Raw genomic sequence first — 26800 nt, 5'->3', positions numbered from 1 at the left:
AGTTTATATCGACATACATTCTATACTTCTACCCTGTGCACTATCATGATTTATTTCACTGTAATTGACTGCGACTGCCTTGGTTCGCAACAAACGACATAATTCACATTGAAATTAATGGGTAAAGGAAGAGAAAATGAAGGAAAAGAAGTATGTGCACTATAGACCCGGGACTTGCTAGGAAGTTTCCCAAAAAAAAAAGTACAACTTCTCTAAATTCCCTCCATACTATTTCTGCACGGTATCCCTTCTCCGCAAACGAAACGGAATCTTGCCCACAGGAGGAAGAGCACCAAATGGTGCGTATCTCATGTTTGGTAGTACCGTACATGCTTCTGGATCCTGCAGCTCGAAGTCAAACTTTTCGGACAACATCGCGAAACTGATGATAATTTGATGTTTTGCGTAGTGGCGACCTGGACAAATATGGTCTCCACCTCCATAAGGATACCAAAGGCCCAAGAGCCCCTCAACACTAAAGCGCTTCTGAGTGGAGGAGGTCGTATTTCTTGCCATTGTCTTTTCCGCCTTGCGCAATGCAGCAAGTGATGGAGGCACCCAGTCGGCGTCGACCAAGAATCGCTCAGCATCAAACTCCTCGAGTGGCTTTTTGAGACTTCTACCCGCTCGTTCCCAACCGGGGTAATCAAAGGCGGAACTACGGCTGTACATCACCAGATAGCTGTCTTTAGGAACGGAATAACCGGCAACGTTTATGTCACAGTACTCAGCAACCCTGCTTGCAGCCACGGCGACGTAAAGGCGCAGCACTTCTGCATAATTCGACTGCAACAAAGGCTGCAGAGTGAGCTTTTTGATCTGGACGTTGCTGCCCTCTTTCGCGGTACACTCGGCAACTTCTTGCTTAAGTTGTGTTAATAGTTCCGGATCTTTGAGTGCCTCAAAGACAAACCAGAACATAGAAGTCACAACGTTCGTTGTAGACCTGATATAAATGGTCAGCAACGGCAGGATGAACAAGCGAAGGAACAAGGACAAGGGCACGGAACATACGTGAATATCAAGCCAAGATCTTCCGAGGCCCGAGCATCTGCAGTCATTTTCTCTGTCTTCATACAGTAATTCTCCCGTGCCCGAATGAGCTTAAATCCGAAGTATGGCTCCCAAAGGGGGTCGTCTGAGCCAAGCTTTGAGCAATCATAATGCTCGTGCGCATGCTGATGCCACCGTTTGACGCTTTCGAGCAATCGCTTTCGTACGTTGTACGCTTTCGGTATGATCCATTGAGGCAAAAGATGAAGAAAGTCAGGTGTGTACTCTTGGAAGACCAATAGATCCTGAATGAAATGGGGGTTGAGTTTTAGAAACTCTGAGCCGACCAGTGATTCAATGCATGGCTTTATGGCAGCTGATTGAATAAAAGCATGCAGATCGGGGAAATCGGTCCAATCATCCTTGATCATGTAAGTATCCAGATGATCGATGAATGTCGCCATAAACCTTTCATCTAAATCATTGAGAAATTCAGATGACAGATATTTCTTCACGTTCAGATTTATGAGGTAGTTGATCCGATTATGCGGAGCTACGTTGCTCCCAGCGCGTGGTATTTGACCCATGCCCGAATTGTCGTCCAGGTAGAACCTGACGGCATAATCTGGGAGACCAAAAAGATTCTTGAGCGCGAAAAGAGTGGTTGATTTGTTCGCTGTCCTTTTGCAAGCTCTGAATGCAGCCTTGATATCATCGGCACTCTGGTAGAAGAAAAAGCGGAATGGACCTGCTTTAAGTTGAAGAGGCGTGTTTGAACCGAACTGTCTCCTTGTGAGGGTTAGCCGTACACTCTAACACGATTTGAAAAGTCATGGCGAGATGAGAAAGAAGCATTACTGAAGCTTGAGCAGAAACTCAGCAGGATTCATGAAGCCAAATCCATGGAAAAGTCCTGGAATCCAATAAGGCACGACTGGTGCATTTCGGAGTCTATCTTTGGAATTGAACTGCTTGTTCCTGGATATCTCCCTATTGAAGTGAAACGAAGATGTGATGTACGTGGCAAGTAGTGCCAGTAGTCCTACAAGAGGCCATTTGATCAATTTGTTGGTAGAAATCCAGTATTCGGTGAATGGGCGACAGACAAGAGAAATCAGGGAATGCAATCCTGGGATCTAATCCATTAGAGTCAGTTCAACCTATGAAATGACCAGGTAAAAAACATCATGATGCAGCTTACAGTGAAACCTCTGAGTCTCATGGTATAGAAAAGATCGACTGAAGATTTCAGGTCTGTGGCATTACTATGCAGGCCAATAACAGATAGAGCATCCATGGCAGGCAATATCCCCGTGAGAGGAAGAGACAATGTGGTCGGAAGGAAGCAAGGCTGGATGCTCTTGTTTGGAGGTAAGTATAAATGAAGCTTGTCCTGTAAGACCTGCCTGTACACGGCAAGTGGTATCTTTTTTTTTTTTTTTCAATTTTTTGTAGTAGTATTGTCAAACGTCTTACAGTCAATAAGAAGACTTGAGAGGATTCTGCGCCTCTTGTACACCCCATAGGCGTCGATTGAGGAAAAGAAATTATGGATCCGATGGCCGCGCACCATGCCAGTGGTATTCGGGGTACCAATCAGCATTCCACCACGGGTTGACTATCCGTCTTTAACCGTTGAGGTTCCATCATATCATACTTGGAAGTGTCAGGTTAAACCAACCTCAATGAGATTGCAGTGACAAGTTGCAGAGCTCCTGCTGTGGCGTTGTGGGACTGATCGCGTCTTCATGGCATAGGTGTCCGATGCAGCCTCACTAAAGCGCTCAAGGATCATTATAGTATAATTTATGACCAGAAAGCCCATGTCGCGATGTGATGGGTACTTGCAGGTACTTCCCGCGACATGACTTGTCAAAACATGGGGGTTTCTAATCAGAGATATTGCTTGGACACCTACACCATAGCCAGGGTCATATGTGGGCAAGTGGGCTGCAGTAACACTGCCGCCTACCCCGGTATCCATCCTGTAGGCTTTTGGTTGGTCACACACCGGCTCTTCAGTGCGGCCCCGCCATCTTTCTGGGCGTTCCAGACAAGGTATCCAACGGCTTGCCAACATTTTTACTCAATCTTTCCGAAATTTTTCTTTCGCGCTTTCAATTCGATTGCCATAATTTGAGACCAGCAATCGAAGACGAAAGCGCTCACTCTCTTCCAACTGCAATTTCATTGCTCTTCCCTTTGCATCCCTTTACCGATGGCCGGGTTGACAGCCTTGCTGGCCGTGGCTTTCGTCGTGGCGATTGCCACGCTGACCAGCACCGGCATCCGCATGCTACAGAACTATCGATCGGCTCGAACTATGGGCGTTCCCATTCGCTTTATCCCCATTAGCCCACTCAATCCATTTTGGGTACTCCTTGATAGAAGAGTCCTTCCCCTCTTTCGTCGCTTACCTTTTGGCGATAACAGCTTCACCCGCTACAACTGGCGGGGATGGGAGGTTGAAGATAGATATCGATCTCATACTGAGATGGGAGATATCTGGGTTTTGGTGACACCATTTAAGAATTGGGTTTACATCAATGACCCTGCAGCATTAGTGTCATTGTATAGAAGGGGAACTGACTTTCCGCGACCAGTTTTCATCAACGGTATGATCTAATACAAGCTCAAGCTAATGCGCGCATATGTCCACCAATATGATGCTAATCTAAAATGAATCACAGAGATTTTGAATGTCTTCGGGCCCAATATATCTACCGTAAGATTCTTTATACTATCATCTCTGCATATTACTATGGTTGGTTCTTTTTAACAAGAGTGTGGGTTCATAGGCTGAGGGTGAGCGATGGAAGACGCAGCGAAAAATCGCAACCCACTGTTTCAACGAACACAACAATGAAATCGTGTGGTCGTCCGCTATTGGCCTGGCCAGCGACATGCTCTCCTATTGGACCAGAAAGACGTCGGTGACATCAAGCGCTGACGACTTGCGCACGCTTTCCCTTCACGTACTCGCTCGGGCTGGGTTCGGAAAATCCTTCAAATTCGTGGGCCATGATGAGCAGCAGCCTTCAACAAGCCCATCTAGCAGCTACAAAGAGTCTTTACAGACTGTCTTGGAAAACCTAGTTCTTATACTAGGTTTAGGAACCAAATTTCTGGCGATTCCCTGGTTGCCCCGCAAACTTCGCCTGGTTCACGAGGCCTGCGTCTCATTCCAGGCATACATGACCAACTTGTACGAGGAAGAGAAGCGTGCATTTGCCGAGAACAAGGATCGAGACCACAATCTGATGACATCGCTGGTTCGTGCATCCCAAGATGAAGCCAAGACGTCGGGTGGCCTCACTGAGGGAGAGATATATGGCAATATGTTTGCTTTCAACTTTGCGGGGCATGACACGACGGCGCATACTTTCACCTTTGCCCTGTATTTCTTGGCTGCGCACCCGGAAGTCCAAGACTGGCTGTCGGAAGAGATACGCGCTGTTGCTGGTGGCCGACAGCCTTCCGAATGGGATTACAGAGCAGATTTCCCTCGTCTCAAACGGTGTCTCTCTATAATATTTGAGACGATTCGCCTGTATACCGTTGTACCATCCATTAAATGGACAGCTGACAAATCTCAACCCATCAGTATCAACGAAAAGACAGTTATCATTCCACCTGATAGCATGATTGCTCCAAGTTACGGCTCTGTACAGACAGACCCTAGATTCTGGGGCTCTGACTCTCTTGAATGGAAACCTTCACGTTGGATCAAGCCAAGCGCTACGTCGATGCCGGGCGACGAGGATCTCAATATGCCCGTACGTGGTGCATTCATTGGTTGGTCCGATGGCACTCGCGACTGTCCAGGAAAGAAATTCTCCCAAGTAGAGTTCGTGGCAACCATTGCGACACTATTCTTGGATTGGCGAGTAGATCCGGTGACGGCCAAAGGCGAAAACATCAATGCCGCGCGAAACAGGGTCGAGCAACTTATCAAAACAGATTCTGGTCCTGTTTTGCTCTTGCAGATGCTGCACCCCGAGCGTGCGCCTCTGGTTTGGAAAAAGCGATAGAACAAACTAACACCACTGAATTCGGATAATGTCTCTCACTTGAGCTGTCGCGTCGCAGACACTAGCGCCTAGACTCCACTGAGTTCAGTGCCTTACAGGGGTCTATCAGCGCTGTAGCGATCCAGCTAGTGCTGCTTGCTACCTATACTTGATAATCCATCATATCCTCAGCTTAAGTCAATGAAACAAACAAAGAACCATGATACCTTGCGCTCGTAAATATTGTTCAGAGATACCAAATGAAGGCTCAGGATCCATAACGCCGCCAATTATTGAGCCGGGGGACGTAGGAATTATAATGGGACGCCAAAAAACGGGAAGGAAAGAATGTAGAGCTCCTGTGCGGTACCTAAAGCATCTGTGGCCCTGGTCAGCCGGTTCGAAGTTGATCAATTCAGCAGCGACTCCAGTACCTCGATGGCCGGCATAGCTTGAGCGCTCGCAGGATTCTGACACATTCTTGTTGAACGGCGCCCGCGCTCCAGCAGCACTATATCCGGTGTCCCCCTTGTATAAAAATAGAGACTTTTACTCCTTATAAGTGGCGATGAGAACATAATGCAGCCCAAAATTTCTCTTCGCTAATGAGTTCCAAGATTGGCGAAGAAAGGCTCCGGTACCTAGTAGGTGGTGTAGTCAGCTGGCCGGAGGCCGGAGCGGGGCGTCTTTCCTGAATCGAGTAACGCCATCGCTACGGTGGACTGGGCGCTGTGCTAGCGTAGCATAGGCACTCTGGCAGACCATCCATAGGTAGGTATTCACGTAGGTAAATCTTGCAAGGCAAAGATCCTCCTGGTTCAGCCCTTGGAGTTGTCGGAGCTACCTTGGTAATCTATCTTATGAGCTGCAGCGCGTGGACTAGTTTAGATGAAAATTGAAAACCATCAATCACTGACATAAATGGCGAGCATAGCGCGTGGTAGATGATTCTCGGCGCCATGGTCATTGAATCGGACGTGGTGGATTTACTATGTACTATTTTCTTGATCCATCGTCGCATCTCTAGTGATCAACGTAACCGGTCCTCTGTATGGTGTGGAAATCTTGTAAATCTTCCGTGCAAGAAACAGGAACAGAAGGAGTGAGAACCAAGTTGATGATTATACCCTGAATCAAAAGGCTCCGATCCAGTGCTTGCTGTATATTGCTCGTCAATATAGAGCGGCTGATCTTCCGGCACACTCGGCGAGGACAACCGTGACTAGGGGCTGTTGGCTTAGGCCCGCAATGGGCTGATATTAAGGCTGACGCGATACAGCGACTGCCAAGCCGAGGCGATTGCCGGCACTTATTCAGTTACTTCCCGCCTCGTGAATCTGTGAATAAAACATATCATATGATTTGCGGTCGCAGGGCGTGAGCATCGGCACGATTTGCCTGTGCGGGTCGGGCCGTAGTAAACATTCAGCGCTGTGTTCGTTATGCCCCCACCCTAAGGAGAAAAGGTTTTGCTACCACAATCAAAGGCACGGCAGACGATTAGTGTCGCGTATATGATGCGGCGGATGATAGTGGAATGTAGGTGAGAATTCAGCTCTTTGGCAAACCGAAAATCCGAAAACACTAGGCTTCGCGTGATGGTTTTCGTTCAAGAACTAGCGGGCGACTCTCATTCAGGAGGCTAGAGAGACGCTTGAGTGTTCATGACATGTTGCAAGGGTAGTGCATGCGTGTGACGGGGTGAGTTGAGTATGACGCCCTTGAAGTTGCCTGTGTCTGTGTTGTACCAGCTGCGCCGCCTTCGAGGCCCGTTTTGGTATGTTCGCATCACGACTCCACTGCCTCCACTTACTAGCCAGCACTGCTTGAAACAGAATGGGGGAAAGGTATGATCAGTATAGGGTAATAGATGTTGTATTACTATGCATTCATTTATTTACACCAACAGAGCTTGGATGGTCTTATACATCAGTTTGTGGAGAAGCGCCTCATTTTGTCCTACACTTTGACAAGGTTAAACATATCATATCATACAAAGTTACTAACAGTCTACAATAGTAGAGTCTCTTTTACATATATATACAGGCACACGCCCTCGAGCATCTTTGGTTTTTGAATGTATCAAAGCATCAAAATCTCACTTTACACAATCAAATCACATTCCACCCTGACTTTATTTTTCCTATATACTACCAAACCTCCTATTAGCCCGCCCAGCTTTCCTATCAACTTACCCAGCCCTACTCCATACTACCAAAATGCGTCCCTTCAGCGTCTTCCTCCTTGCCAGCGCCAACGTCGCCGTTCATGCACTGCCTGTCGCCAATCCCTATGGCCTAAGTGCCACCGAAACCGGCAGCGTGTCCGAGCTCCAGAGCCGCACACCAGAGGATTGCTATGGAAGCTGCGTCACTTACGTAACCAAGTTCGACGAGGGCGAGAGTGCTGAGGAGGAGTCAACTGAGGATGACAGCACCCAGCTCGAAAATCGCCAGACAGAGTGCTATGGAAGCTGCGTTACCTACGTGACCAAGGTGGCCATGGGTGAGAGTGACGAGGAGAGCACTGAGGAGGAAAGTACCGAACTCGAGAGGCGCCAGACAGAATGCTCTGCAAGCTGCGCCAATAGCATCCAGACAGAGTGCTATGAAAGCTGCGTCGCCTCTGCCTAACTGGCAGAGAATGAGAGTACCAACGAGACAAGTATAGGACGGTATACCTGGAAACGTGGGCATCGAAGGGAAATTACTGTGTATGTGTATGCGTCAAAGGAGAGACGAGCGCGGAACCTGGAGAGGGTCTGGTCGAAGATGTCAACGACCATCGTTTATAGAGGATAGCTATGTGCTGTATAATAAACATTGTCTTTTACCTGTTAACGTTTTATCTTGAGTTACTGTGGTAAGGTTGCGACAATGTTCCTTCGGCTTGATATTCGTCCATCCAGATTCATTGCAGATAGGGAAAAAAAAACACCGGTTCGTGCTTTTCGCCCACAAAATTAGCAGTGATAAATGTGCAAAATTGCCTCATAATAGGCAGTGACTTCACAATGGCGAACGTCTACACCTCGACAGTATTACTTCCGTCTTGTACGCATCGATCAACAACAGAGCGGTCCTTGGCAAACTCTGGGCGTGGCCCACTCCATGCACAATACATGCACTACAGGCGCAATAGCTGCATCATTCCGTCTCGGGAGGTATATGTTCAGTTCTTTTTTTTTTTTTTCTAATGTTGGCAAAGAGTAGCGACGCGGCCTCATTTATGACGTACAGAGGTATACCAAGCAAAACCCATTGTGGTTTTCCACCGGCCTCTTACCTCGACTGCGTCCTTCAACTTTTAGTCTTCTCTCTGCACGTGGCCCGCACCGGACTTTGGGCGTCTTGGGCAGTAATTGTCCAATCCAGGACCCTCTATGTCTCGAGCATCAGTTATTGAGGAACGTGATGAACTGGCTTGTAGTCCAAGACAGCCGACACCTGGAATCTCGGACGTATAATCTTCCATTTAAGGCATTCGGCAGCATGCTGAGTCTGAGTGACAAGTGGAGTCTGAATTGTCGGATAGTTGCCGTGCCTGTAAGCACGCAGGATGCTCTTCATGGTGCGGGCGGCATTGTCAACTGTTTGCTGAGAAGGTACTCCTTTGGTCATGTCGCTGTTTCCGGTGGGGTGCCTCATGAAAAGCATGCTTCTTGACAGGCTGGTGTGCTCAAGGACATGGAAAAAATCATTCTCGTGGTTCGTCGGATATGGTGTCCCATAATTCGTCACTGCTTTGTAAGGAAAGGCGTATGCGGTGTATGGCTAGGGGGAGCACGTGCTTCCTTAGGTGATAACAGGGTCCATAACATCAGTTTGGTGTCAACCAAAGCCACTCTCGCCCATGTTGCTGTGAATACTGGTTTAATATTTCTTCACAAACACTGTTTAGAGCTGAGCTTCCAGAACGTGTTCCAAAACGTAGGGATCGAACGAAGGAACGAGTGCATATTCATGATATGTGCTCGCTGGAACACAGCAGATTTTGAGTGTCAGCTATAACTTGCCCTTTGTGGACGCTGATTATTGCAAGTCATATTAGGTCCATGCTCCCTCTCTTTTTTGATCTTGGGGATTCTGTCGCCAATCAGTGACAAGCCGACAGAAACCTTCCCCCTTCCACGACTTCTCGACCCCGCCCTCTTACAACCTGCGAGAGTGGAATCTTACTAGTATCACACATTCTGCTGTCTGGGTACATTAGCGCGGACTTGGACGGGATGTTGCAAATTTCAAGTCCAAAAGATGACATAGCAAGAATACGGGAGAATATAACGGCACTTGGTGCGATATTAACAGGCTATTCATTTCTCCACACTCGACCGAGCTCGCGCGAGTGGGACAAGTCTTTGCATGGGCACTACTTATAGCACCTGGCACTTACGAAACTCATTTCATTCCTGACTATTTTGGAAAAGATCCACGAGTCGCTGCTGGCAAGCATCGTGTCGGGTCTCGCTGAAGAATACGTCATGCCCACAAACGTATAGTCTAGTCGGCTTCGACGCCTGCAAGCACATGAGCGCGTCCATTTGATAAAGACAATGGATTCCTTGTAGGTGAGATGCAAAGAAGCCCCAGTAGCAACTACAAAGTATACGCGTTTTACCATGGGTATTGCAACAGCACTTGTTTGGGCAGCGACTGCAGTCGGCGTGACCAGTGCGGTCACAGTTGCGCACGCGGAGGACGCGGCTCCCTATGAAGCTAACGTAACTCTGCTGACGCAGAAGGTTTACGGTGATGATACCTACCCAGTATGGCATCGCCGCCTCCTGCCGCCGGAGACTCCCCGTGCGAGATACCCCGGATTCAAGCCGGAGACGGCTGTACTCAAAAAGGGCTCCAAACGCCGCGAGGGAGCCAAGTCTTTGCGCTGCGATATTCTTTTGGAGCGTGACGTGGCCGTGACACTGCGGGACGGCAACACTATCTATGCCGACATCTTTCGCCCTACAACCAATGGTACTTACCCGGGCATTGTGCATTGGAGCCCTTATGGCAAGGAGACAGGCAACCAGCATCTCGACGACATTCCTGGGCGCTACAACGTACCACTATCGTCCCTGTCCGAACTTCAGAAGTGGGAGGCCAACGACCCGGCCGAGTGGGTGTGCAACGGCTACGCCATCCTCCAACCAGACACACGAGGCGCTTTCTCGTCGACGGGCAACTTTCCCTTCTGGGGCCGACAGCTGGCTGAAGATGGCTACGACTTCATCGAATGGGCTGCCAATCAGACATGGTCCAGCGGCAAGCTCGGCATGTCTGGCAACAGCTGGCTCACTATTTCGCAATAGTTCATTGCCGCCGAACGCCCCCCTCACCTGCCTGCCATTGCACCTTGGGAAGGCTTTACCGACGTTTTGCGAGAACAGGCTGTTCGAGGTGGCATGCCACAGCTCAACTTCAACGAAGCTTTCATTGAGATCCAGGCTGGCAACCATTTCATTGACGATACACTCATAATGTCGCTCGCCGAGCCCAACAACACGCTCTACTGGCAGGACAAGACCGTCCGACTCGAGAACATTGAAATTCCCGCCTATGTAGTGGCGTCTTACGAAAACGTGCTGCATACGCACGGCACCTTTGAAGGCTTTCGCAAAATCCAATCTGAAAACAAGTGGCTGCGCGTACACAACAGCCACGAGTGGTACGACCTGTACCAAAACGACAGCCAGAGCGAGCTCCTACAATACTTTGACTATTACCTCAAAGGTATCGATAATGGATGGGAGGAAACACCCCAAATCCGCGTCTCTCTCCTCGACCCCAATGGTACCGACGTTGTCAATCGTGTTATTGAAGAATGGCCACCCTCTGATTACACCTTTTCCCAGTTGTACCTCCATCCCAACAATACAATGTCGCCTGATCAGGGTGCCATTGCAGCCAATGTCTCGTATGCTGCCGTTAATGGGTCAGCTATTTTCCAAATCCCGGTGGAGGAAGAAAGCGAATTGCTTGGATACATGAAGCTGCGCTTATGGGTTGAGGCTGTCGGATCCGACGATATGGACCTTTACATTACTGTCACAAAGGTCTCTGCTAATGGTGATGCTCTTCTGCGGACGCTGCCCCAAGGTGGTACAAGCATTTCGGCAGCGTACCAGTATTCCCATGTCTCCCGCCGGCAGCTTGACACGGACAAGTCTACAGAATCTGAGCCTGTGTTGTTGTTCCAGGGGGAGCAAATGCTCTCGGCCGGCGAAATTGTGCCCGTCGATATCGGCCTCTGGCCTCTCGGTCTGCGCATCCACGCCGGAGAGATGTTGCAAGTCACTGTCGAGCCCGGCGTAGACAGTATCGGCGGGCCGGCGTTTGGCAGCGCTGAGATCCCAGTTCCTCGAGAGTCCTTTACTTTTATGCCTGCCGACAACATAACCTTTGTCACTCTTGGTGATCCCACCCTGTGGGCACCCGACTGGGTGACTGAACAGGCCCCGAGTCAAACCTCGCGTAACATTGGTACTCACGTTATCCATATGGGTGGTCAGTACGATAGCCACCTGTTAGTACCTTTGAAGACGGTGAGACACGTATGAGGCGGGAATAACATTATCAACTGTAGGCGCGACTGATGAAGTACTCAAGGTTGCGGGGTGAGGCGCACTGCGATTTGGTGGGGTCCTTAATCAGTACCTACCTAGGTAGACATTGGAACATTGCATTCTGGTATAGTGTCCGCTGATGATGTTGGTGACACGGGGTCTGTCCATGGGGTAGTAATAGTACGTAGTGGACGATCGCACGAAGAAGATGAAGGTTCCCAGAACAGCGACTGCACATGAAGAACCCCTTAGTGGTCCTTATCAGCTCATCTGCCCTACCAAGCAGTAAGCTATTTTGGACTGGCGTCAGTCAGAGAACACCCAGATGACACTGTTGCAATCCACTCCCGTCGTTCTTCTATCACTTCTCGTCATGAAATTGCCATCTTTGACACAAAAGCGTAAATCGAGGCTAGTTCAAAACTTTTATAACAGAGAAAACTTGACGTGACACTGAATTGACTTTGCTTTGCAATACAACTAAGCGCGCTAGGTAATTTAGGCCTCTACCCTTGGTTACCTAATGTAGAGCCTCTAGGTAATCAAGGCGCTAAAACGACTGCTAACGCTCAAAGCGCAGGCAGCAACTGTGGGGCGCAGAACAACATTGAAGGTATTGGATTCAACAAGCAGCACCAGGGAAAGATGTTCCCTCCCTGACGCAAAGAGCCGTTTACTTAAAATCCAATGAATCCCATGCAAACTTGAGCTTGAGACTCATTTAACATCACCATCATTCTCAATCTATCCAGTCGTGCTGCAGGCGAAAGCTGACCAACCATGGCCCCATCCTTGGATACACTTCCTGTCGACTTATTTCGGGAGATCATCTCCTTGCTATCACCTCCAGCCCAAGCAAGTCTCAGTCGCACATGCACGGCGTACAATCGATGTCTCCTTCCATTTCTCTGGAGCGAGATCGAATGCCATCACCTCGGCACTCACGAGGGCATAGACGTTGAGAGTGAAGTCAGCGAATACAAGTACACCGGGAAGCTCAAGAGCCACAAGTCGCGCTTCAACCCCCGCGTACACCGGCGTGAAGACGTGGTGTATCCGTATGAAGAGCTGATGTACGAGCCTTCGCGGCGCAGATACTGCCAGGAGAAGTTCGATCCCGTCACATGGTCCAAGGAGAAGCGCTTCGATCAATGGAATAATTCCGAGGTCGTCAGCCCCCCGACCAGGCTCTCCGAGAATTGCAACCGCAGGAACTTTCAGTTTGGCAGGGAAGAACAATTCATTTCCGTGAGGAAGATCAGTTCCCCGGATCGCTGGGTGGAACTAGCGAGACACGTGCGCTCACTATGTATGTCGATTGGCGTTGACGACGAGGTCATAAGAGTTATCGGAAGCCTACCGAACCTTACGTCTCTAGAACTCGTTGGGTTGCCGCTGAATAATGGCCACCCCGCACTAGCTCCGAGCATTGATCTCCCCGTGTTGAAGAACCTGAAGCTTCGTGGATACTTGCCGAGTGCGTTTGTAAGGAATGTCTGCAGCAATGCCCAGAACATCAAATACTTGAATATCGGGGTCCTTGCGACACCAAAGGATGACGAGGCTTATCGTCGCACATTGCTGTTAGACGATGGCAACTCGGAGATAATCACCGAGGAAGAAGCTGCGAGCTTCCAACGGAAAGGAATCGAGGCAATTGAGCTTGTGGCCGGAGATGGCAGTATAGCGGAGAACGGCGACGGTGATGCTGATGCGAAGGAGGAGGAAGGCGACGAGGACGCCGACGATAGCGATGACGATCAGGAGGAAGATGATGATGAGCCATTTGCTTTGCACGGGGCAATCTGGCTTCCCAAAGCTCTACCGTCACAATTTGCGACCGTTACTCATCTTCATCTCGTGAAACCGTATACTGGCGAGACGAGTCTTGGAGACCTTGGAAATGACGCATTTACGGATATCCCCCACCGTTACGAGCAGGTCCTGTGCCATGAATGGGTTTTCCTGCTTCGAGGCGTTGCACCAACACTCAAGGAGCTCGTTCTTGAGCATCGTGTCCCTCAGCATTGGGGCGACACCGTTGGCGATGGCGACCCTCATCCCAGGACGAAAGGTAGTAATAGGGGTGGTCCTCATAACCCCTTTATAGGAACTGACCCTGACCGCGGAGACGTCCTTTTCTGTCGAAGCGTCCTGCGACTGCTTCTTGAGCAGAGTAGCCGTTTCGAAAATCTTCGCCGCCTCGCTCTGAGGGGTATTCAGATCAATGGAATTCCCACGCAAAGAAATAGTACGGCCGTGCCGGGGATAGACGGAGCACCCAACAATGATAAGCTATTGGAGAAAGCGTTTCCCGCCTGTGATCTTGAGCTGTTTCATAGGGTCTTCCCTCTCCTTGTCTACGATGGAAGTACATTCGAGGGCTGGGAAGAAAATCGCCACGAGGCGATGCAAGATGAAGGCGACGGTCTCATGTACAATCTTCAGTACTTTAACGACTATAAGAAGAGATTTGGGCCGCAGTGGAGGAAAATGGATTGATATTTCGTAGACACGGTGGGGAAAGAAAGAAAGAAAGAAATAAAAAAACAAAAAGTCTGATCCACGGGAGTATATATTAAATGACTTGTTCGAGTCTCAGGCATGCAAACAAATGTGGAATCGACTGCATCCTTCTGCTGGTGGGAACCGTGGAGCAAAGATAGTTGATGCGTTCTATCCCGTTCGAACAACCATGTGCTGGTGACGAGAGGCTGATGGAAGCCCTGAAATTGTGGGTGGGACAGTGTGTTTGAAAATAGATGAACAAAAAGATATCCACCTCTTAAGACAAAGTGTAATTCATTTTTACCCTTACGATTTTTGTCCCGAATCATTGTTGGTTATGAAAGCATGTTTATCATTCGAATAATAAGCCATCGGTTTTGCAGTACTATATAATAAACCAAGCACAAAACGCTTTACACATATCTTTAGGTAATATAAATAGCATCGATTTATAAGATTTAGGCAAGGAAACGATTTTAAAAGTGCGAAAATGCGGCATAAATATTAAAAATAATACGCAAATTAAGTAAATCGATAAAGGCTAAATTAATTATCTCCGAATTATATTAATAAATATTCGAGCGAAAATATTTAATTAAACCTAAGGTATAGCATATTTATTAGGCATACTAAAGCAATTTAATAATAAATAGCTAAATAGCTATCGCTAACGCCGAAACCGCTATAATTCTCATATGCGCAAAAACCTAAATTACGTATAATAAATGCTTATAAAACAGCAGGTCGTTATTATAATAGCCTATTAATCGATGCATAACGTCGAATTACCTAAAAAGATTACGGATACCCTACTAATAAAAAAAAAGCTATTAATATAATTAATATTAAAAAGTAAATTATTAAAACCCGTATAATTACTTTAAAAATAAAAATAAAAATTAGGTTTTTAAAGCCTTAAATATGCCTTTTTATTTAATATATAAATAACTTTTTTTTTGCATCCCTTTATTTTTTATATAATTTATAAAAATATTTTAAAATTCGCCGTTTATATTTTTTTTTTCCTAATTAAAAAGATTAATATTTAATTAAGCTTATTTTAAACGTAAAATTATAATTATATAATTTATTTTAAACGTATAAATAAAAAAAAATAAACTTACCAGCTTATTAGCGAATAACTATATAATAAAAAAAAATACTATATTTTTGGCCTAATATTTTACGGTCGCTATAAATATAGCTTCCTATATTAACGATTTATTATCCGCGGTATTATACGCTTTTTAATAAATAAACCTTTATTTTAATAATTATTATCCGCCTTAAAATTAATATAAAAATAAATATAATACTTATATTAAGGGTTAGGCTTAATATATTAGCCTATTTGCCATTTTGCGTTTTGTTACCGTTTAAAATTCGCTTAATACGTAAAATACTAATTTTAACGTTAATTATACTTTTTTTTTTCGAATCGTAAAATACTAATAAATATCGATATAAATAAAATTAAGCAAAAAATAACTTTAAAACCTATTCTAATAAGCAAAAACCTAAAAGGCCTTATTATAATAATAATTCTAAAGCCAAATCTAAAATCTCCGAAAGCGAAAGCCTTATTAATAAATAGGTTATATAAGCTTAGTTTTTTAACCGTCGGGGGTGGATCCCCTTTATCGTTAGGAATTTTATCGAAAAAGAAACTAATTAAAAAATCGGGCTTTAATCGAGCTTTAAGCAAATAAATTATATATATATAATAATTTTCGGCATAATAATATCCAAAATTAAAGGTTTTAAAATTAAAAAATAACAGGCCCTATATTATATAATACCGGAAATAAATTAATTTATTTATTATTAATAATCCTTTTTTTTATATTCGTTTAATTATTTATCGTATTTATAATTAATTCGTTTATAGCTTTATCGGAGCTAAATATAGCTTTTATTTTAGCATTAATTATAAATAACTAAATAAATTAATATCGTAAAATAAAATAATATATTTTTTTTTTAATAATTAATTAATTAGCTAATATTTTAGCTAATTCCTTTTTTGCTTACGCAAAAAAGGAAAAAATAATAGCAAAATCGTAAAAAACAGCAAAATCGTAAAAAATAGCAAAATCGTTAATTATAAAAAAAAAAAAGAAAAAAAAACCACCCGCTAGCTAACAAAATAAATGCTAATCTAATTCCTAATCTAATTCCTAATTTAATTCCTAATCTAATTCCTAATTTAATTTTATAACTAGTTTTATAGCTATTTCCTATAAATAAAACAATTAAAAAAATAAAAAAATAAAAAATAATATAATTTAAGATTAAATATAACGTAAAAACAGGTTAAAAAAATATACTTTTATAACGTTATAAAAGCATCGAAATAACCCCGAAAGCTTTAAATTTATTACCGATTAATAAATAATAATAATTTTTATTATTATATTTGATATATTTAGATTTAAAGCTATTTTAAAGGCGTAAAAAGGGTTTAAAATCGAAAAAAGCAAAACGATCGGGCCCGATTTTACTCGAATATAGCCGTATAATTGGTCAGCTACGCCACGCCAAGAAATGTGGCCGTACACCTGGAAAACTATAAAGTATGATTCACGTTAAGATGGGGAACAAAAACCAAACCAAACTAACCCCCACCTAAGACGGACAGCCGTAAGGCTGTAGTCTTTGTATGTTTTTTTGATTAAATAGATTATTAAATCTTAGAGTGTATGAGAATGTATTAATTGAGAAAACGATAGATGATGATCCAATATGCTAAACGCAACGAAAAACAAAGGCTTATAAGTCCCACCTGGACCATTGAGCCACTCTAAGCTAAGCCTCCACAGCCACTTTTATTAGGCATCTCCAGCGCCCCCACATCAACGTCTAAGTAAAGAAATAGTGCTTTAAAGATGAAATTCAGCTCAATAGTACAATATATCATTAATTAAAACAAGATAGAACGCATAGAATTGTAACGTATATATAATAAAGAATTTATCCCGACATCTAATTCAAATTTAACAGCAGTCACTGTAGAAAGGTCGCTTTCTGGTTCCGCGTTAAGAGGAAGTCGCGTTTTATGCCAGCTTAAAGTTGTCCCGAATTAGCATTTCAATAGTTTTGAACGGCAGTACAGGCAAACGTATAACAGTTTATTCTCTACGGTTCTCGCAGTGTTACGGGTAACTTTATTAATAGGATATAGCTCGAAGAGCTATATCTTCAGTTCGGGCGGGGACACTGAAGACATTGTCAGTTCCCAGGTCCACACCTGTCCACCCGGCCGCCCACAGCTGGCGCCCGGGGTTCTTCCACTTCCTGCCCGTAGGCAGGGTCCAGCGCCGTGACAGCAACATTAAAAGCAGTTGGTTTCATGGACACGAGTGTCCTAAGATAAAGCAGAGTCGGCAACCCACAGGTAAAACCCTAAAAGGGTCGGCATCAGAAATAAGAGTTCGCAAAAGGCCGTGTTTTCTAATTATTAAACACTGTCATTACGCGATTATATCGGCCATCGCAAATCGATTGTCTTTTGACGAAATTGTGTTTTTATTTAAATGGCATTGCATTTAGAAAATTTAATCGCCGTTAATCTCCCTAATTAAAGCCGATTAAGGTAAGGGAGTTTATTTTCCCGGACTCGCGTACTCACGATTATCTAAGCATAAAGACACATGGGCGGCTAAAGGCTTAGCATTGGACGCTTCTGCCCGCCAATAGTGCCTATAAAACTATAGCGGAATAAGCGTTTCCAATACCCGCAATTCGACAACTTAGCTAAATTAGTCCAGCCCTTATTACTGTGGGTACACCACGCGTACACTAAAGGCAAACAAGTCCGATCCTGTCGGCTGCCCACGTGCGTATAGTCAGCTCATCAACCATACCACTTAGCTTCTTCCGGTTAGTTTTACTAATTCGAAGATGCTCATTCGCAGATTCATTGTATCGTGCCGATTCCAACGTAAATACGGCATTCAAGGATAAGGTTGAACAGATCGCTTGGCAATATATAATCTCAGATCATTTCCTTGCACGTCAACGTCCTTCCCTGTGTCATTCTATTCCATCATCTCAACAGTGCGGCTCGCTAGCCTGAATAACGCTAGGATGAGATTGGAAGCCGCCGGACACAGTCTTAAGCTCTCGGCAGCCGCCTTGGCTGCCACCGTTATCGGTAGTGCTTCTGCAGACTCGATCAATCCCCAGCTTCGTCTGGCCTACCACGGCAATGATGGCATGATTGTCAGTTGGAACACCATGTCCCGGTTGGACAGCCCAACTGTGCAGTGGGGTCTCTCTAGATCCAATCTCAATAACACGGCTCGTTCAAATGTGTCTGTCACTTATCCGACCTCGCTGACTTACAACAACCACGTCCGCATCACTGGCCTCATGCCCAACACCACTTACTACTATTTACCAAAGTCTCTGAACTACACCAGCGATTGTCTAGAGCCTCTTACCTTCACCACCAGTAAAGCCGCCGGTGATGACACATCCTTTTCAGTGGCTGTCGTGGTGGACCTTGGCACTATGGGCAGCAGAGGCCTGACAACGTCGGCCGGCTCTGGCGTAAGCCAGACCAATATCCTGCGGCCTAACGAGACCAATACGATCGAGTCGCTCGCTAGCTTCAAGGAGGGATTCGATTTTGTTTGGCATCCTGGCGACATTGCATATGCCGACTATTGGCTGAAGGAGGAGATCCAGGGCTTCCTGCCCAACACCACGATTGCCGATGGCTCCAAAGTGTACGAGTCGATTCTAAATGATTTTTACGACGAAATGATGGCAGTCACAGCTTCGAAGCCTTATATGGTCGGTCCTGGCAACCATGAAGCAACCTGCGACAATGGTGGCACCACGGATTCGGCGAAGAACATCACCTACACCAATAGCATATGCATCCCTGGTCAGACCAATTTTACCGGCTACAAGAACCACTTCCGAATGCCCAGTGATGTGTCTGGGGGCACCGGCAACTTCTGGTACAGCTTCGACAATGGCATGACTCACTTCGTGCAGCTCGACACCGAGACCGATCTTGGTCACGGATTTATTGGAGCAGACGAAATTGGCGGTACCGAAGGCATGGGCGCCTCTCCAATGAGTACCATCCTGAACGCCCAGACAACATGGCTAGAAGCTGACTTGGCGGCGGTCGACCGCTCTAAGACACCGTGGGTTGTCGTCGCCGGCCACCGGCCCTGGTATCTTAGCCACGCTAACGCCAGCGGTACCATCTGCTGGACCTGCAAGGATGTATTTGAGCCGCTGCTGATCAAGTATAACGTCGATCTGGTACTTTCAGGCCATGCTCATGTCTATGAGCGTCAAGCGCCACTGGCTGAGGGAAAAATTGACGAAAATGAGCTCAACAACCCTGTCTACCCATGGTACATCACAAACGGTGCTGCTGGACACTACGACGGACTGGATTCGCTACAGTCGCCTCGTCAGAATTACAGCCGTTTTGGTCTCGACACAACAAATGCTACCTATGGATGGAGCAAGTTGACATTTCACAACTGCACGCACTTGACGCACGACTTCGTGGCTAGCAACAATGGAAGTGTTCTAGACTCGGCCACCTTGTTCAAGAACCGGACCTGTGCCGCTAATACAAGTCAAGAAGACATCAACTTCCCAACGGTTCCCTTGTCTAGCAACACTACAATTCCCATGATCAGCGGGTCATCATCCCCCAAGACCACCGGTACCACGACTCCCGTTGTTAGCTCAGCCACTGGTCCGAAGTCTCAAGCATTTTTCGCCTTCGCTGCTGCTTTATTGAGCCTGGCAGGTCTGTAAAACACAGAAAAGAATCGGTGGCGTTAAATTTAACAAGTAGTTGTTATTCAGTCTTACGCCGGTCATGTAGTTGGAAGGTGGAACGTGGGAAAGCACGGCCACCGGGCCATTATTTGTGATAGCTTTAGTGCCTGGACATGAGAGTTGGGGGGGGGGAACCATCCTCTTTACATAATCTTTCTACTTAATTGACTGCTCTATTATAACTTCTTTTGGGGAAATTTCCCCGACTTTCCCAGCTTGTTACTTTGATTCCCGACTACAAGTTTGTCCATAGTCCACAAGCGAACGGGCCACACCAATTAGCAAAACATGGAATTTAATACCATCCCGCAGCTATAATGCCATAAATCAATCGAATTTACTCAGAATACTCTTACTCAGATGCTAAGCTTCCTATCACTCCGTGGGAAGACGTAGGGCAACAACCCTACGGATCATTACTTTGATCCAGTCCCCTTGTCAACACACCCGTTGACAACACCTGACGGCAACCACCTACATTAGGTACTTGCCTTCAACAACACCTCATTTCCCGACCTTCAGTCTTCAACAACACACTGGCCGGGTCCACCCCTGTCAGCACACCAGTTGCTGCCTGAAGCTTCCACGAGCACCCGTTTGTTCAAGATCGGCCCATTGTGGTCCGGCCAGGTTCCCACGCCTGTTGGTTAATTGGTTGGCCAGGTCCACGCCTGTCAACTGATCCGTCAATTGATCGATCCCACAGCGCACAGCTGTTCGTTCCTCACCTTCACAACAGAGTCCTTAGCTGGATCCTCTGTTGTTTTTGCCCTAGTACGTAACTGTACTGAACCCTCAGTAATTTTGTGTGGCAAACCCATACAATCTCACTGATCCGTCACCTTTTGTACGGTCCCAGTCAACGCACCTGTTGACTTTGACGGAACCCTTAGCTGGGACCTCTATCACCCCCTCAGGCACCTCAATTGTCTTCCCCAGTCAACTGATCCACCCCATCAATTGACTTCTTCAAGACCCTCTCCCATCAGTCAACACCCATCATTTGACTGCACACCGCAACAGTCAATTAATCCACGATGGAACACTGGGAACAGCCACCCCTTCGGATGATCCTCTTTGAGAAGGCCCGTTTGCTTCAAGCCTCGGAGCATCGTTAACCCTCTTCCGGACCGCTTTCCCGCCGTAACCCTTCTCCAGATTACAGATCTGTTTCCTCACCACTGGTCCGCTACAGTACTGGTGTGGTATAACAGCTGTACCAGTCAACGGAATTATCCTACGGTTGCTCGCCACCTTATCGGTATCAGTCACCGATTCCCCCTCCAGATCCAGTGGCCACATCACCCTCCAGCCCCCGTTGGCAGTCCCCACAGCATGAGATTCCTCCCCCCCAGCCACGTAAGCAGGGGCTCACGCAAACAGCTAAGTCGCCGAAGAAAACACCAGCTCCCAAGCCACGCTCAAGAGATGGATCCCGTGATCGACGTCAACAACAGCAACAGCTGATCCACTCCCTGGAGCGTGAGGTTGAGGACCTCAAACGACTGGTCCGTGAACAACAGCAGCAATTTCTTCAACAGCAACAGTCAATTGAACAGCTACAGCAGCAGCTCCAGTCTGTACAACTGCAGCCGGATCGGCCAGTCACTCCCGATCGGCCAGTCACACCGCCACCGGATCGGACTTGCCGGTTCTGTCAACAGATCTTTGAGACTCGAAATCAACTGTTCAAGCACCTCCGCAAGCGGGAAACCAGCTGTGGTGAACAGCACCACCGACCTCCCTCCCCGGCCCCGACCATCACGTTCCCGATCCAAGGTTCTGATTCCGACGATTCCGACGAGTTCCAGATCCCCCGTTCCCGACGATCCGTTCCAAGTCGTTCCAAGACAAGCAGTACAAGAGGTGGATGTCCAGATGGATCAGGTGGAGCATCAGAAAAATTAGGTCTTTAAAGCATTAATAGCATTTTTTTATTCGATATGCGAATAGTTTTTTTTTTTTTTCCTTTTATCTTCGCTATAATCCACGAAAATGCTCCAAAATTAGCCATTTATAATCCCCTTTCCTAGTTAGGAAGATTTATATTTATGCAAGACTGTTTTGAAGGTAAAATTAGGATTATATAATTTATTATAAATATATAAACAGAGACGGTGCGGTAAATTCCTGTGACCCTCAATGAACGGTGATGTTCGCAGGTAGTAAAGACTTCTTCCATGAGGGTGCAGTGCTCTGTAAGGCTGATTCATTCATATCCTTGGCCATTGAAAAGACTGAAAAAAAAAATAGCAATTACAACCGATGCAATAATAGTAACCGGAAATGGTGGCGTCGTTGTCAGGGTGCTCAGGTTGCCTACCAGACGCATCACGGTAAGAATGGCGCACAAGTACCCCAAGTAATCTCGTGTATGTAGAAGTCAACTGCAGCATTTGAATCCACCATGGCTTGTGGAAGGCTGAAGGAGATTTATGCAATACGGAGCTGAATTTGTTTAAAGAGTTCAGTCACTCTATGGTTGCACACTGCGGCTCTGAATGCACGGTGTTCACACTTCCTTCTTGTAGTACGGAATTTCTCTACGTACCTAGATAGGTACACAGTATGTGGTGACTGTCATCATTGTGTGGACCCGAACTGCATGACATCCGCTATATCCGCTTACTAAGCGCACATTGCCTCGCATGCGCATTCTGGATTCGGCTAGACAATATGAGGCGCAACTTTCCCTCGACTTCAATCAACAACATCCTCCATGCAACGTGGGGACTTGACCTGGACGGGTTGAGCAGGTTCGGTATCTCCCTTCGGCTCGGCAACCCATACTCCAAATCCAAAGTTCACGCCTTCACAAGCTTCAAGACATAGCGCATCGGCACAAATTTGGAAGTGGTCGTCATGCGATCGACAATCCTGGGGAATACCCCGCAGTGAGAAATCTTGAACCGCGGAAGAGTGGCATTCTACTAGGTTAGGTAGGTACGTACTGGAAATTCAAGTACGTTAAGCAAGGTCTGTTCCTGCGTTTTATATTAGGCAGTATCAAAATAGTAAACAACAACCATTTATTTCTCGCGATCAAAGATAAACTTGACACATACAGCAATCATTGTGTAGCAAAAAACCCCATGTTCCGACTGGTTTGAAAAGGAAATCTTCAGCACATATTCAAAAAGGCACTTCTCCGCGTTTGAAAAATCTGCCTCATCCGTTCTTGTTTCATTATTTGACAGGACTGCCGCCCAGATGGCGTCTCATGCCAATACCGTCTTCGAGCAGTTGGCCGTTGATGAGACTGGACCAAGCGAGTTTATTTCTCGCTACCTCCCAGTAAAGATGGTCAATGTCGCCAATATTGCCTATGGTGGTTGTGCACTCGGTGTTGCAATCTCCGCGGCATACCAGACGGTACATCCGAAACACCACTTGTATTCAGCCCTTGGAACCTACCTAGGCCCTGCGCGAACTGATCGGAAATTGATCGCGACGATCAAGACCATCCGTGAAACCAGGACCTTTGCGACAAGAGAGGTACAAATCAGCCAAAAGCAAGAGGGTTCTCAACCTGATAGGCTCTGCTTGATTGCCATTCTTGACTTTCAGACCAACGAGCCGGCTAGCCTACTAAGCTATTCGCCAGCGCCTTTGAAATTATACAAGATTGCCCAGGATCTTCCAACCCCACAACAGGCGAATCAGGATCTCTTCGTGACTGGAAAGATTTCAAAAGACCAACTCGATGGACGTACAAGAGACTCTGCCCTAATGCACAAGTTTTTTGATATTCGAAACTCGCCGGAAGGAGTAATGGCTCAGAACCTTGGAGGAGCAGCTCAGATCCCCACTACACAAGATGGTTTGGCAATCACAGATAAAACGTCGGGCGAGCACTACAGGCTCAAGGATGGTGTCCCCTCCCAAGCAAACCACTCTGCGGCACTTGGCTTCATGATGGATGCGTCTCTCGCATTCGTACCCATGGCCCATAGCTCACTACCAATGGAAATGGCAAGTGCCTGTTCCAGTCTCGAATTTGCCTTGCGAGTGTTCGTCTCCGACATAGACTTGAACAATTGGCATTTCAGGGAGCTTTTCACGATTGCTGGTGGCGCTGGCCGGACTTATTCAGAGTCTAGGCTTTGGAATAACGATAGTACACTTGTGGCAAGTATGACGCAGCAGTCCATTCTGCGACCAGCAGCCACCAAGCTTTGAATGTTGGAGCTGTATCGAGAGTCTAGCATGCGGAAAGGTATGATGGAGTTGTGTAATAGTTATTGTGTTAATTGAGTTGTTCATATTCAACAGACGTTCCATGGTCAAAACTATATACATGCGTAAAAATGCGCACCATTTATTCCCCCATATTGACATGGCATACTTGCACATATATGCAGAACACGCAAGTAAAAGGCTCGGGAAAAAGTCAACACAAGAGCATTCATTGCCCGATATGAGCTAAATATAGGATTCAGGCAGATATCAGGTACTGAAGTCGTTCAGCAGACATTAAAAATTAGAAGAGGCGCATCAACAACAGAAACAGTGTCCGGATACCATTGCTGTTTTGTTTCGCTACCTGACAACACAAACCATGGTGCATAGCTGGTTTCATAGCCGAAATGAGGACGCGCAAGGCCTTCATGGCGTGATTTCTTGTTTGTTAGGTGATTACGCAGCAGTTCCCGTATCTTTTCCCCGTCAACCGAAACACTTCTTCTGATTGTATGTGTTCTTGGAAATAAGTCGTTATTTTGATGCCTAATTACGCCATTCCATAGTCGATACACTAGCCATCAATTGAAGTCCTCCGAAGAGTCACTTGATCTTCATGTATAAAGAATGCGTGATGAATCGCATCTTCTGCATATAACAAGACAGTCATTCGTCACTGGAAGTACTGGCCATTCATTGAAACGCGAATGCCATGACAGTCACTGGAACCACTCAAGACTTCACAACCACCACAGATACACAGGCCAACATTATGGATAATGATTTAGGGGCATCTAAAGATGTGTTCTTGAACAAGTTCAACCAGGACATCGAAGTGAATGGTAACGAAGAATTTCCAGCTGCCAAGGTGAGTCGACCGTCGTTGCCCCAATCGAGCGTCTGCTTACTCTAGTCAGTACCCAAATTACCTTCCAACCTGGGATCCAGACCAAAGTTATCCTCCCCTCGAGGCATTCCCATTTGCCGACCGTGGTCAGGGGGTTGATACCACCTATCCTGATCTGTTTGGTTATGGGGTCGAAGTTTCCGAGATCAGCCCAAAGACAGGATCAGAAATTCAAGGCCTTCAACTTACTTCCCTTAGCGATTCTGGGAGGAATCAGCTTGCACGCTTCGTTGCCGAACGGAAAGTAGTTGTGTTTCGGGAACAACAGTTTGCGGATCTGCCCATCTCTGATGTCTTGGATTTTGGTGCATACTATGGCCGTTATCACGTACATCCAACCTCTGGCTCACCAAAGGGATACCCGCAGATCCATCTTGTGCATCGTGGGGCAGGGGATGACGGTGCTTTGAAGATTTTTTCAGCGAGCGCACAAGCTCTGTAGTTTGGCATTCCGACGTTACTTACGAGCGACAGCCTCCTGGAATTACATTTCTATATGTCTTGGAGAAACCTGAATCCGGTGGAGATACGCTCTTCGCCAACTGTTTTGAAGCATACGAGCGACTGAGCCCCGCATTTCAGCATCGTCTCCACGGCCTTACGGCCATACACTCTGGTGCTGAGCAGATCAAGGCTTCAATCGCAAAGGGCAGCGTCACACGAAGAGCGCCTGTGGTAACCGAACATCCCATTGTGCGAACTCATCCCACGACTGGAGAAAAGGCCATATTTGTCAATCCTCAATGTGAGGTCTCTTCCCCTCATGCAGATTCCACAGCTTACACGCCTCTAGTCACGAGAAATATTGTGGGTATGAAGCAGGAGGAGTCCGAAGCTCTTCTTAAATTCTTATACAATCACGTCTCATATGGTGCTGATTTCCAGGTTCGCGTACGATGGGAGCCCGGGACTGTAGTGGTGTGGGACAATCGCGTTACCCAGCACTCTGCCATTGTGGATTGGACTAGTAAAGCGCGAAGACACCTGGCTCGTCTAACTTTGCAAGCGGAAAAGCCATATGAAACTCCATTCTCTGCGACTTCAAATTAGGTAGCTACCTAACGTAGCAATACAAACCTCTGTTCATGGCCACTGCTACCATTGTTTGTTTTATGCTACGTTTAGTACCTATCCAGGAACAAATCAACGCATTCATCCACCTTGAAAGAGCTTGGCAATCTTCTTTGCCTAACTTGGCCTCTTCGCTGATTGCTCTTTTTCTTTTCTTTTAATCCACATCGGCACGGAAAACCCCCAGTTCAAATCTTGCTCGCATTATGGAGTGCAGCCATTCACAGTAGACCACATTTTGATTTTTGTTATTTCTTCCGCGCAGCACAGCTTCTTGCATGAGTACTACTCACTCCATTTTCGCCTACACCTCATTCTTACATAATATCTATCCTTCCAGGCTGTTAAAGAGCTTAGACCTTGACCGTATGACCTCGCCTTTCCAAATAATAAAGAAGGGTATCAAACTCATGAGCGCTGCAACGCTGCCAAGGAGGCTGCATGCCCTTGAGATCCCAAGATGCTGAAGTAAAGGAGAAGCGGCAAATGGAAGCAGTGCAGCAAAGACAGAACGTGCAAAACTTGCTGTAGCGCTAGCACTAGCTGCAAATACCCCGTACGCATCCGACAAGTAATTTAGCAACGCAGCAAATATAAGCATGAAGCCGCATCCAAATGGAACCCCTGCCAACATTGGCACGACATATGGTATACTCTGCTTAGTAGTCCATCCAAGCCAGAAGAGTGATCCAGATAACATGGGCCCTCCGATACATGCAAGTGGTAAACGTCTCATATCCTCTCTTTTAGCCCACG

The 26800-nt window shown here is 46.4% G+C and overlaps 9 protein-coding genes across 9 annotated transcripts; 8 read left to right on the top strand and 1 right to left on the bottom strand.

Moving 5' to 3' along the window:
- Positions 1–228: 228 nt before the first annotated feature.
- PFICI_04006 (uncharacterized protein) lies at positions 229–2290 on the bottom strand (the record flags this gene model as incomplete). Its single annotated transcript, XM_007832587.1, has 4 exons — positions 229–946; positions 1015–1782; positions 1852–2129; positions 2195–2290. The coding sequence occupies 4 exons, from the start codon at positions 2288–2290 to the stop codon at positions 229–231; spliced, it is 1860 nt and encodes a 619-aa protein (XP_007830778.1).
- A 1606-nt stretch (positions 2291–3896) lies between these two features.
- On the top strand, positions 3897–5024 carry PFICI_04005 (uncharacterized protein; the record flags this gene model as incomplete). Its single annotated transcript, XM_007832586.1, has 1 exon — positions 3897–5024. The coding sequence occupies one exon, from the start codon at positions 3897–3899 to the stop codon at positions 5022–5024; it is 1128 nt and encodes a 375-aa protein (XP_007830777.1).
- A 2198-nt stretch (positions 5025–7222) lies between these two features.
- On the top strand, positions 7223–7636 carry PFICI_04004 (uncharacterized protein; the record flags this gene model as incomplete). Its single annotated transcript, XM_007832585.1, has 1 exon — positions 7223–7636. One exon carries the CDS (start codon positions 7223–7225, stop codon positions 7634–7636), a length of 414 nt encoding a protein of 137 aa, XP_007830776.1.
- Positions 7637–9621: 1985 nt separating this feature from the next.
- On the top strand, positions 9622–10311 carry PFICI_04003 (uncharacterized protein; the record flags this gene model as incomplete). Its single annotated transcript, XM_007832584.1, has 1 exon — positions 9622–10311. One exon carries the CDS (start codon positions 9622–9624, stop codon positions 10309–10311), a length of 690 nt encoding a protein of 229 aa, XP_007830775.1.
- Positions 10312–10404: 93 nt separating this feature from the next.
- Positions 10405–11559, top strand: PFICI_04002 (uncharacterized protein; the record flags this gene model as incomplete). The annotated part of the gene is made up of 1 exon (XM_007832583.1): positions 10405–11559. The coding sequence occupies one exon, from the start codon at positions 10405–10407 to the stop codon at positions 11557–11559; it is 1155 nt and encodes a 384-aa protein (XP_007830774.1).
- A 786-nt stretch (positions 11560–12345) lies between these two features.
- On the top strand, positions 12346–14067 carry PFICI_04001 (uncharacterized protein; the record flags this gene model as incomplete). Its single annotated transcript, XM_007832582.1, has 1 exon — positions 12346–14067. One exon carries the CDS (start codon positions 12346–12348, stop codon positions 14065–14067), a length of 1722 nt encoding a protein of 573 aa, XP_007830773.1.
- Positions 14068–18159: 4092 nt separating this feature from the next.
- On the top strand, positions 18160–19863 carry PFICI_04000 (uncharacterized protein; the record flags this gene model as incomplete). Its single annotated transcript, XM_007832581.1, has 1 exon — positions 18160–19863. One exon carries the CDS (start codon positions 18160–18162, stop codon positions 19861–19863), a length of 1704 nt encoding a protein of 567 aa, XP_007830772.1.
- A 3234-nt stretch (positions 19864–23097) lies between these two features.
- PFICI_03999 (uncharacterized protein) lies at positions 23098–24066 on the top strand (the record flags this gene model as incomplete). The annotated part of the gene is made up of 1 exon (XM_007832580.1): positions 23098–24066. One exon carries the CDS (start codon positions 23098–23100, stop codon positions 24064–24066), a length of 969 nt encoding a protein of 322 aa, XP_007830771.1.
- Positions 24067–24778: 712 nt separating this feature from the next.
- PFICI_03998 (uncharacterized protein) lies at positions 24779–26023 on the top strand (the record flags this gene model as incomplete). Its single annotated transcript, XM_007832579.1, has 4 exons — positions 24779–24934; positions 24984–25356; positions 25416–25718; positions 25767–26023. 4 exons carry the CDS (start codon positions 24779–24781, stop codon positions 26021–26023), a joined length of 1089 nt encoding a protein of 362 aa, XP_007830770.1.
- Positions 26024–26800: the final 777 nt, after the last annotated feature.

Source organism: Pestalotiopsis fici (genome assembly GCF_000516985.1).
Source record: "Pestalotiopsis fici W106-1 unplaced genomic scaffold PFICI_Scf_2, whole genome shotgun sequence".
Lineage (NCBI taxonomy): Eukaryota > Fungi > Ascomycota > Sordariomycetes > Amphisphaeriales > Sporocadaceae > Pestalotiopsis > Pestalotiopsis fici.
The sequence above is the reverse complement of the archived record's forward strand: the minus strand, read 5'-3'. Positions and strand labels throughout refer to the sequence as shown.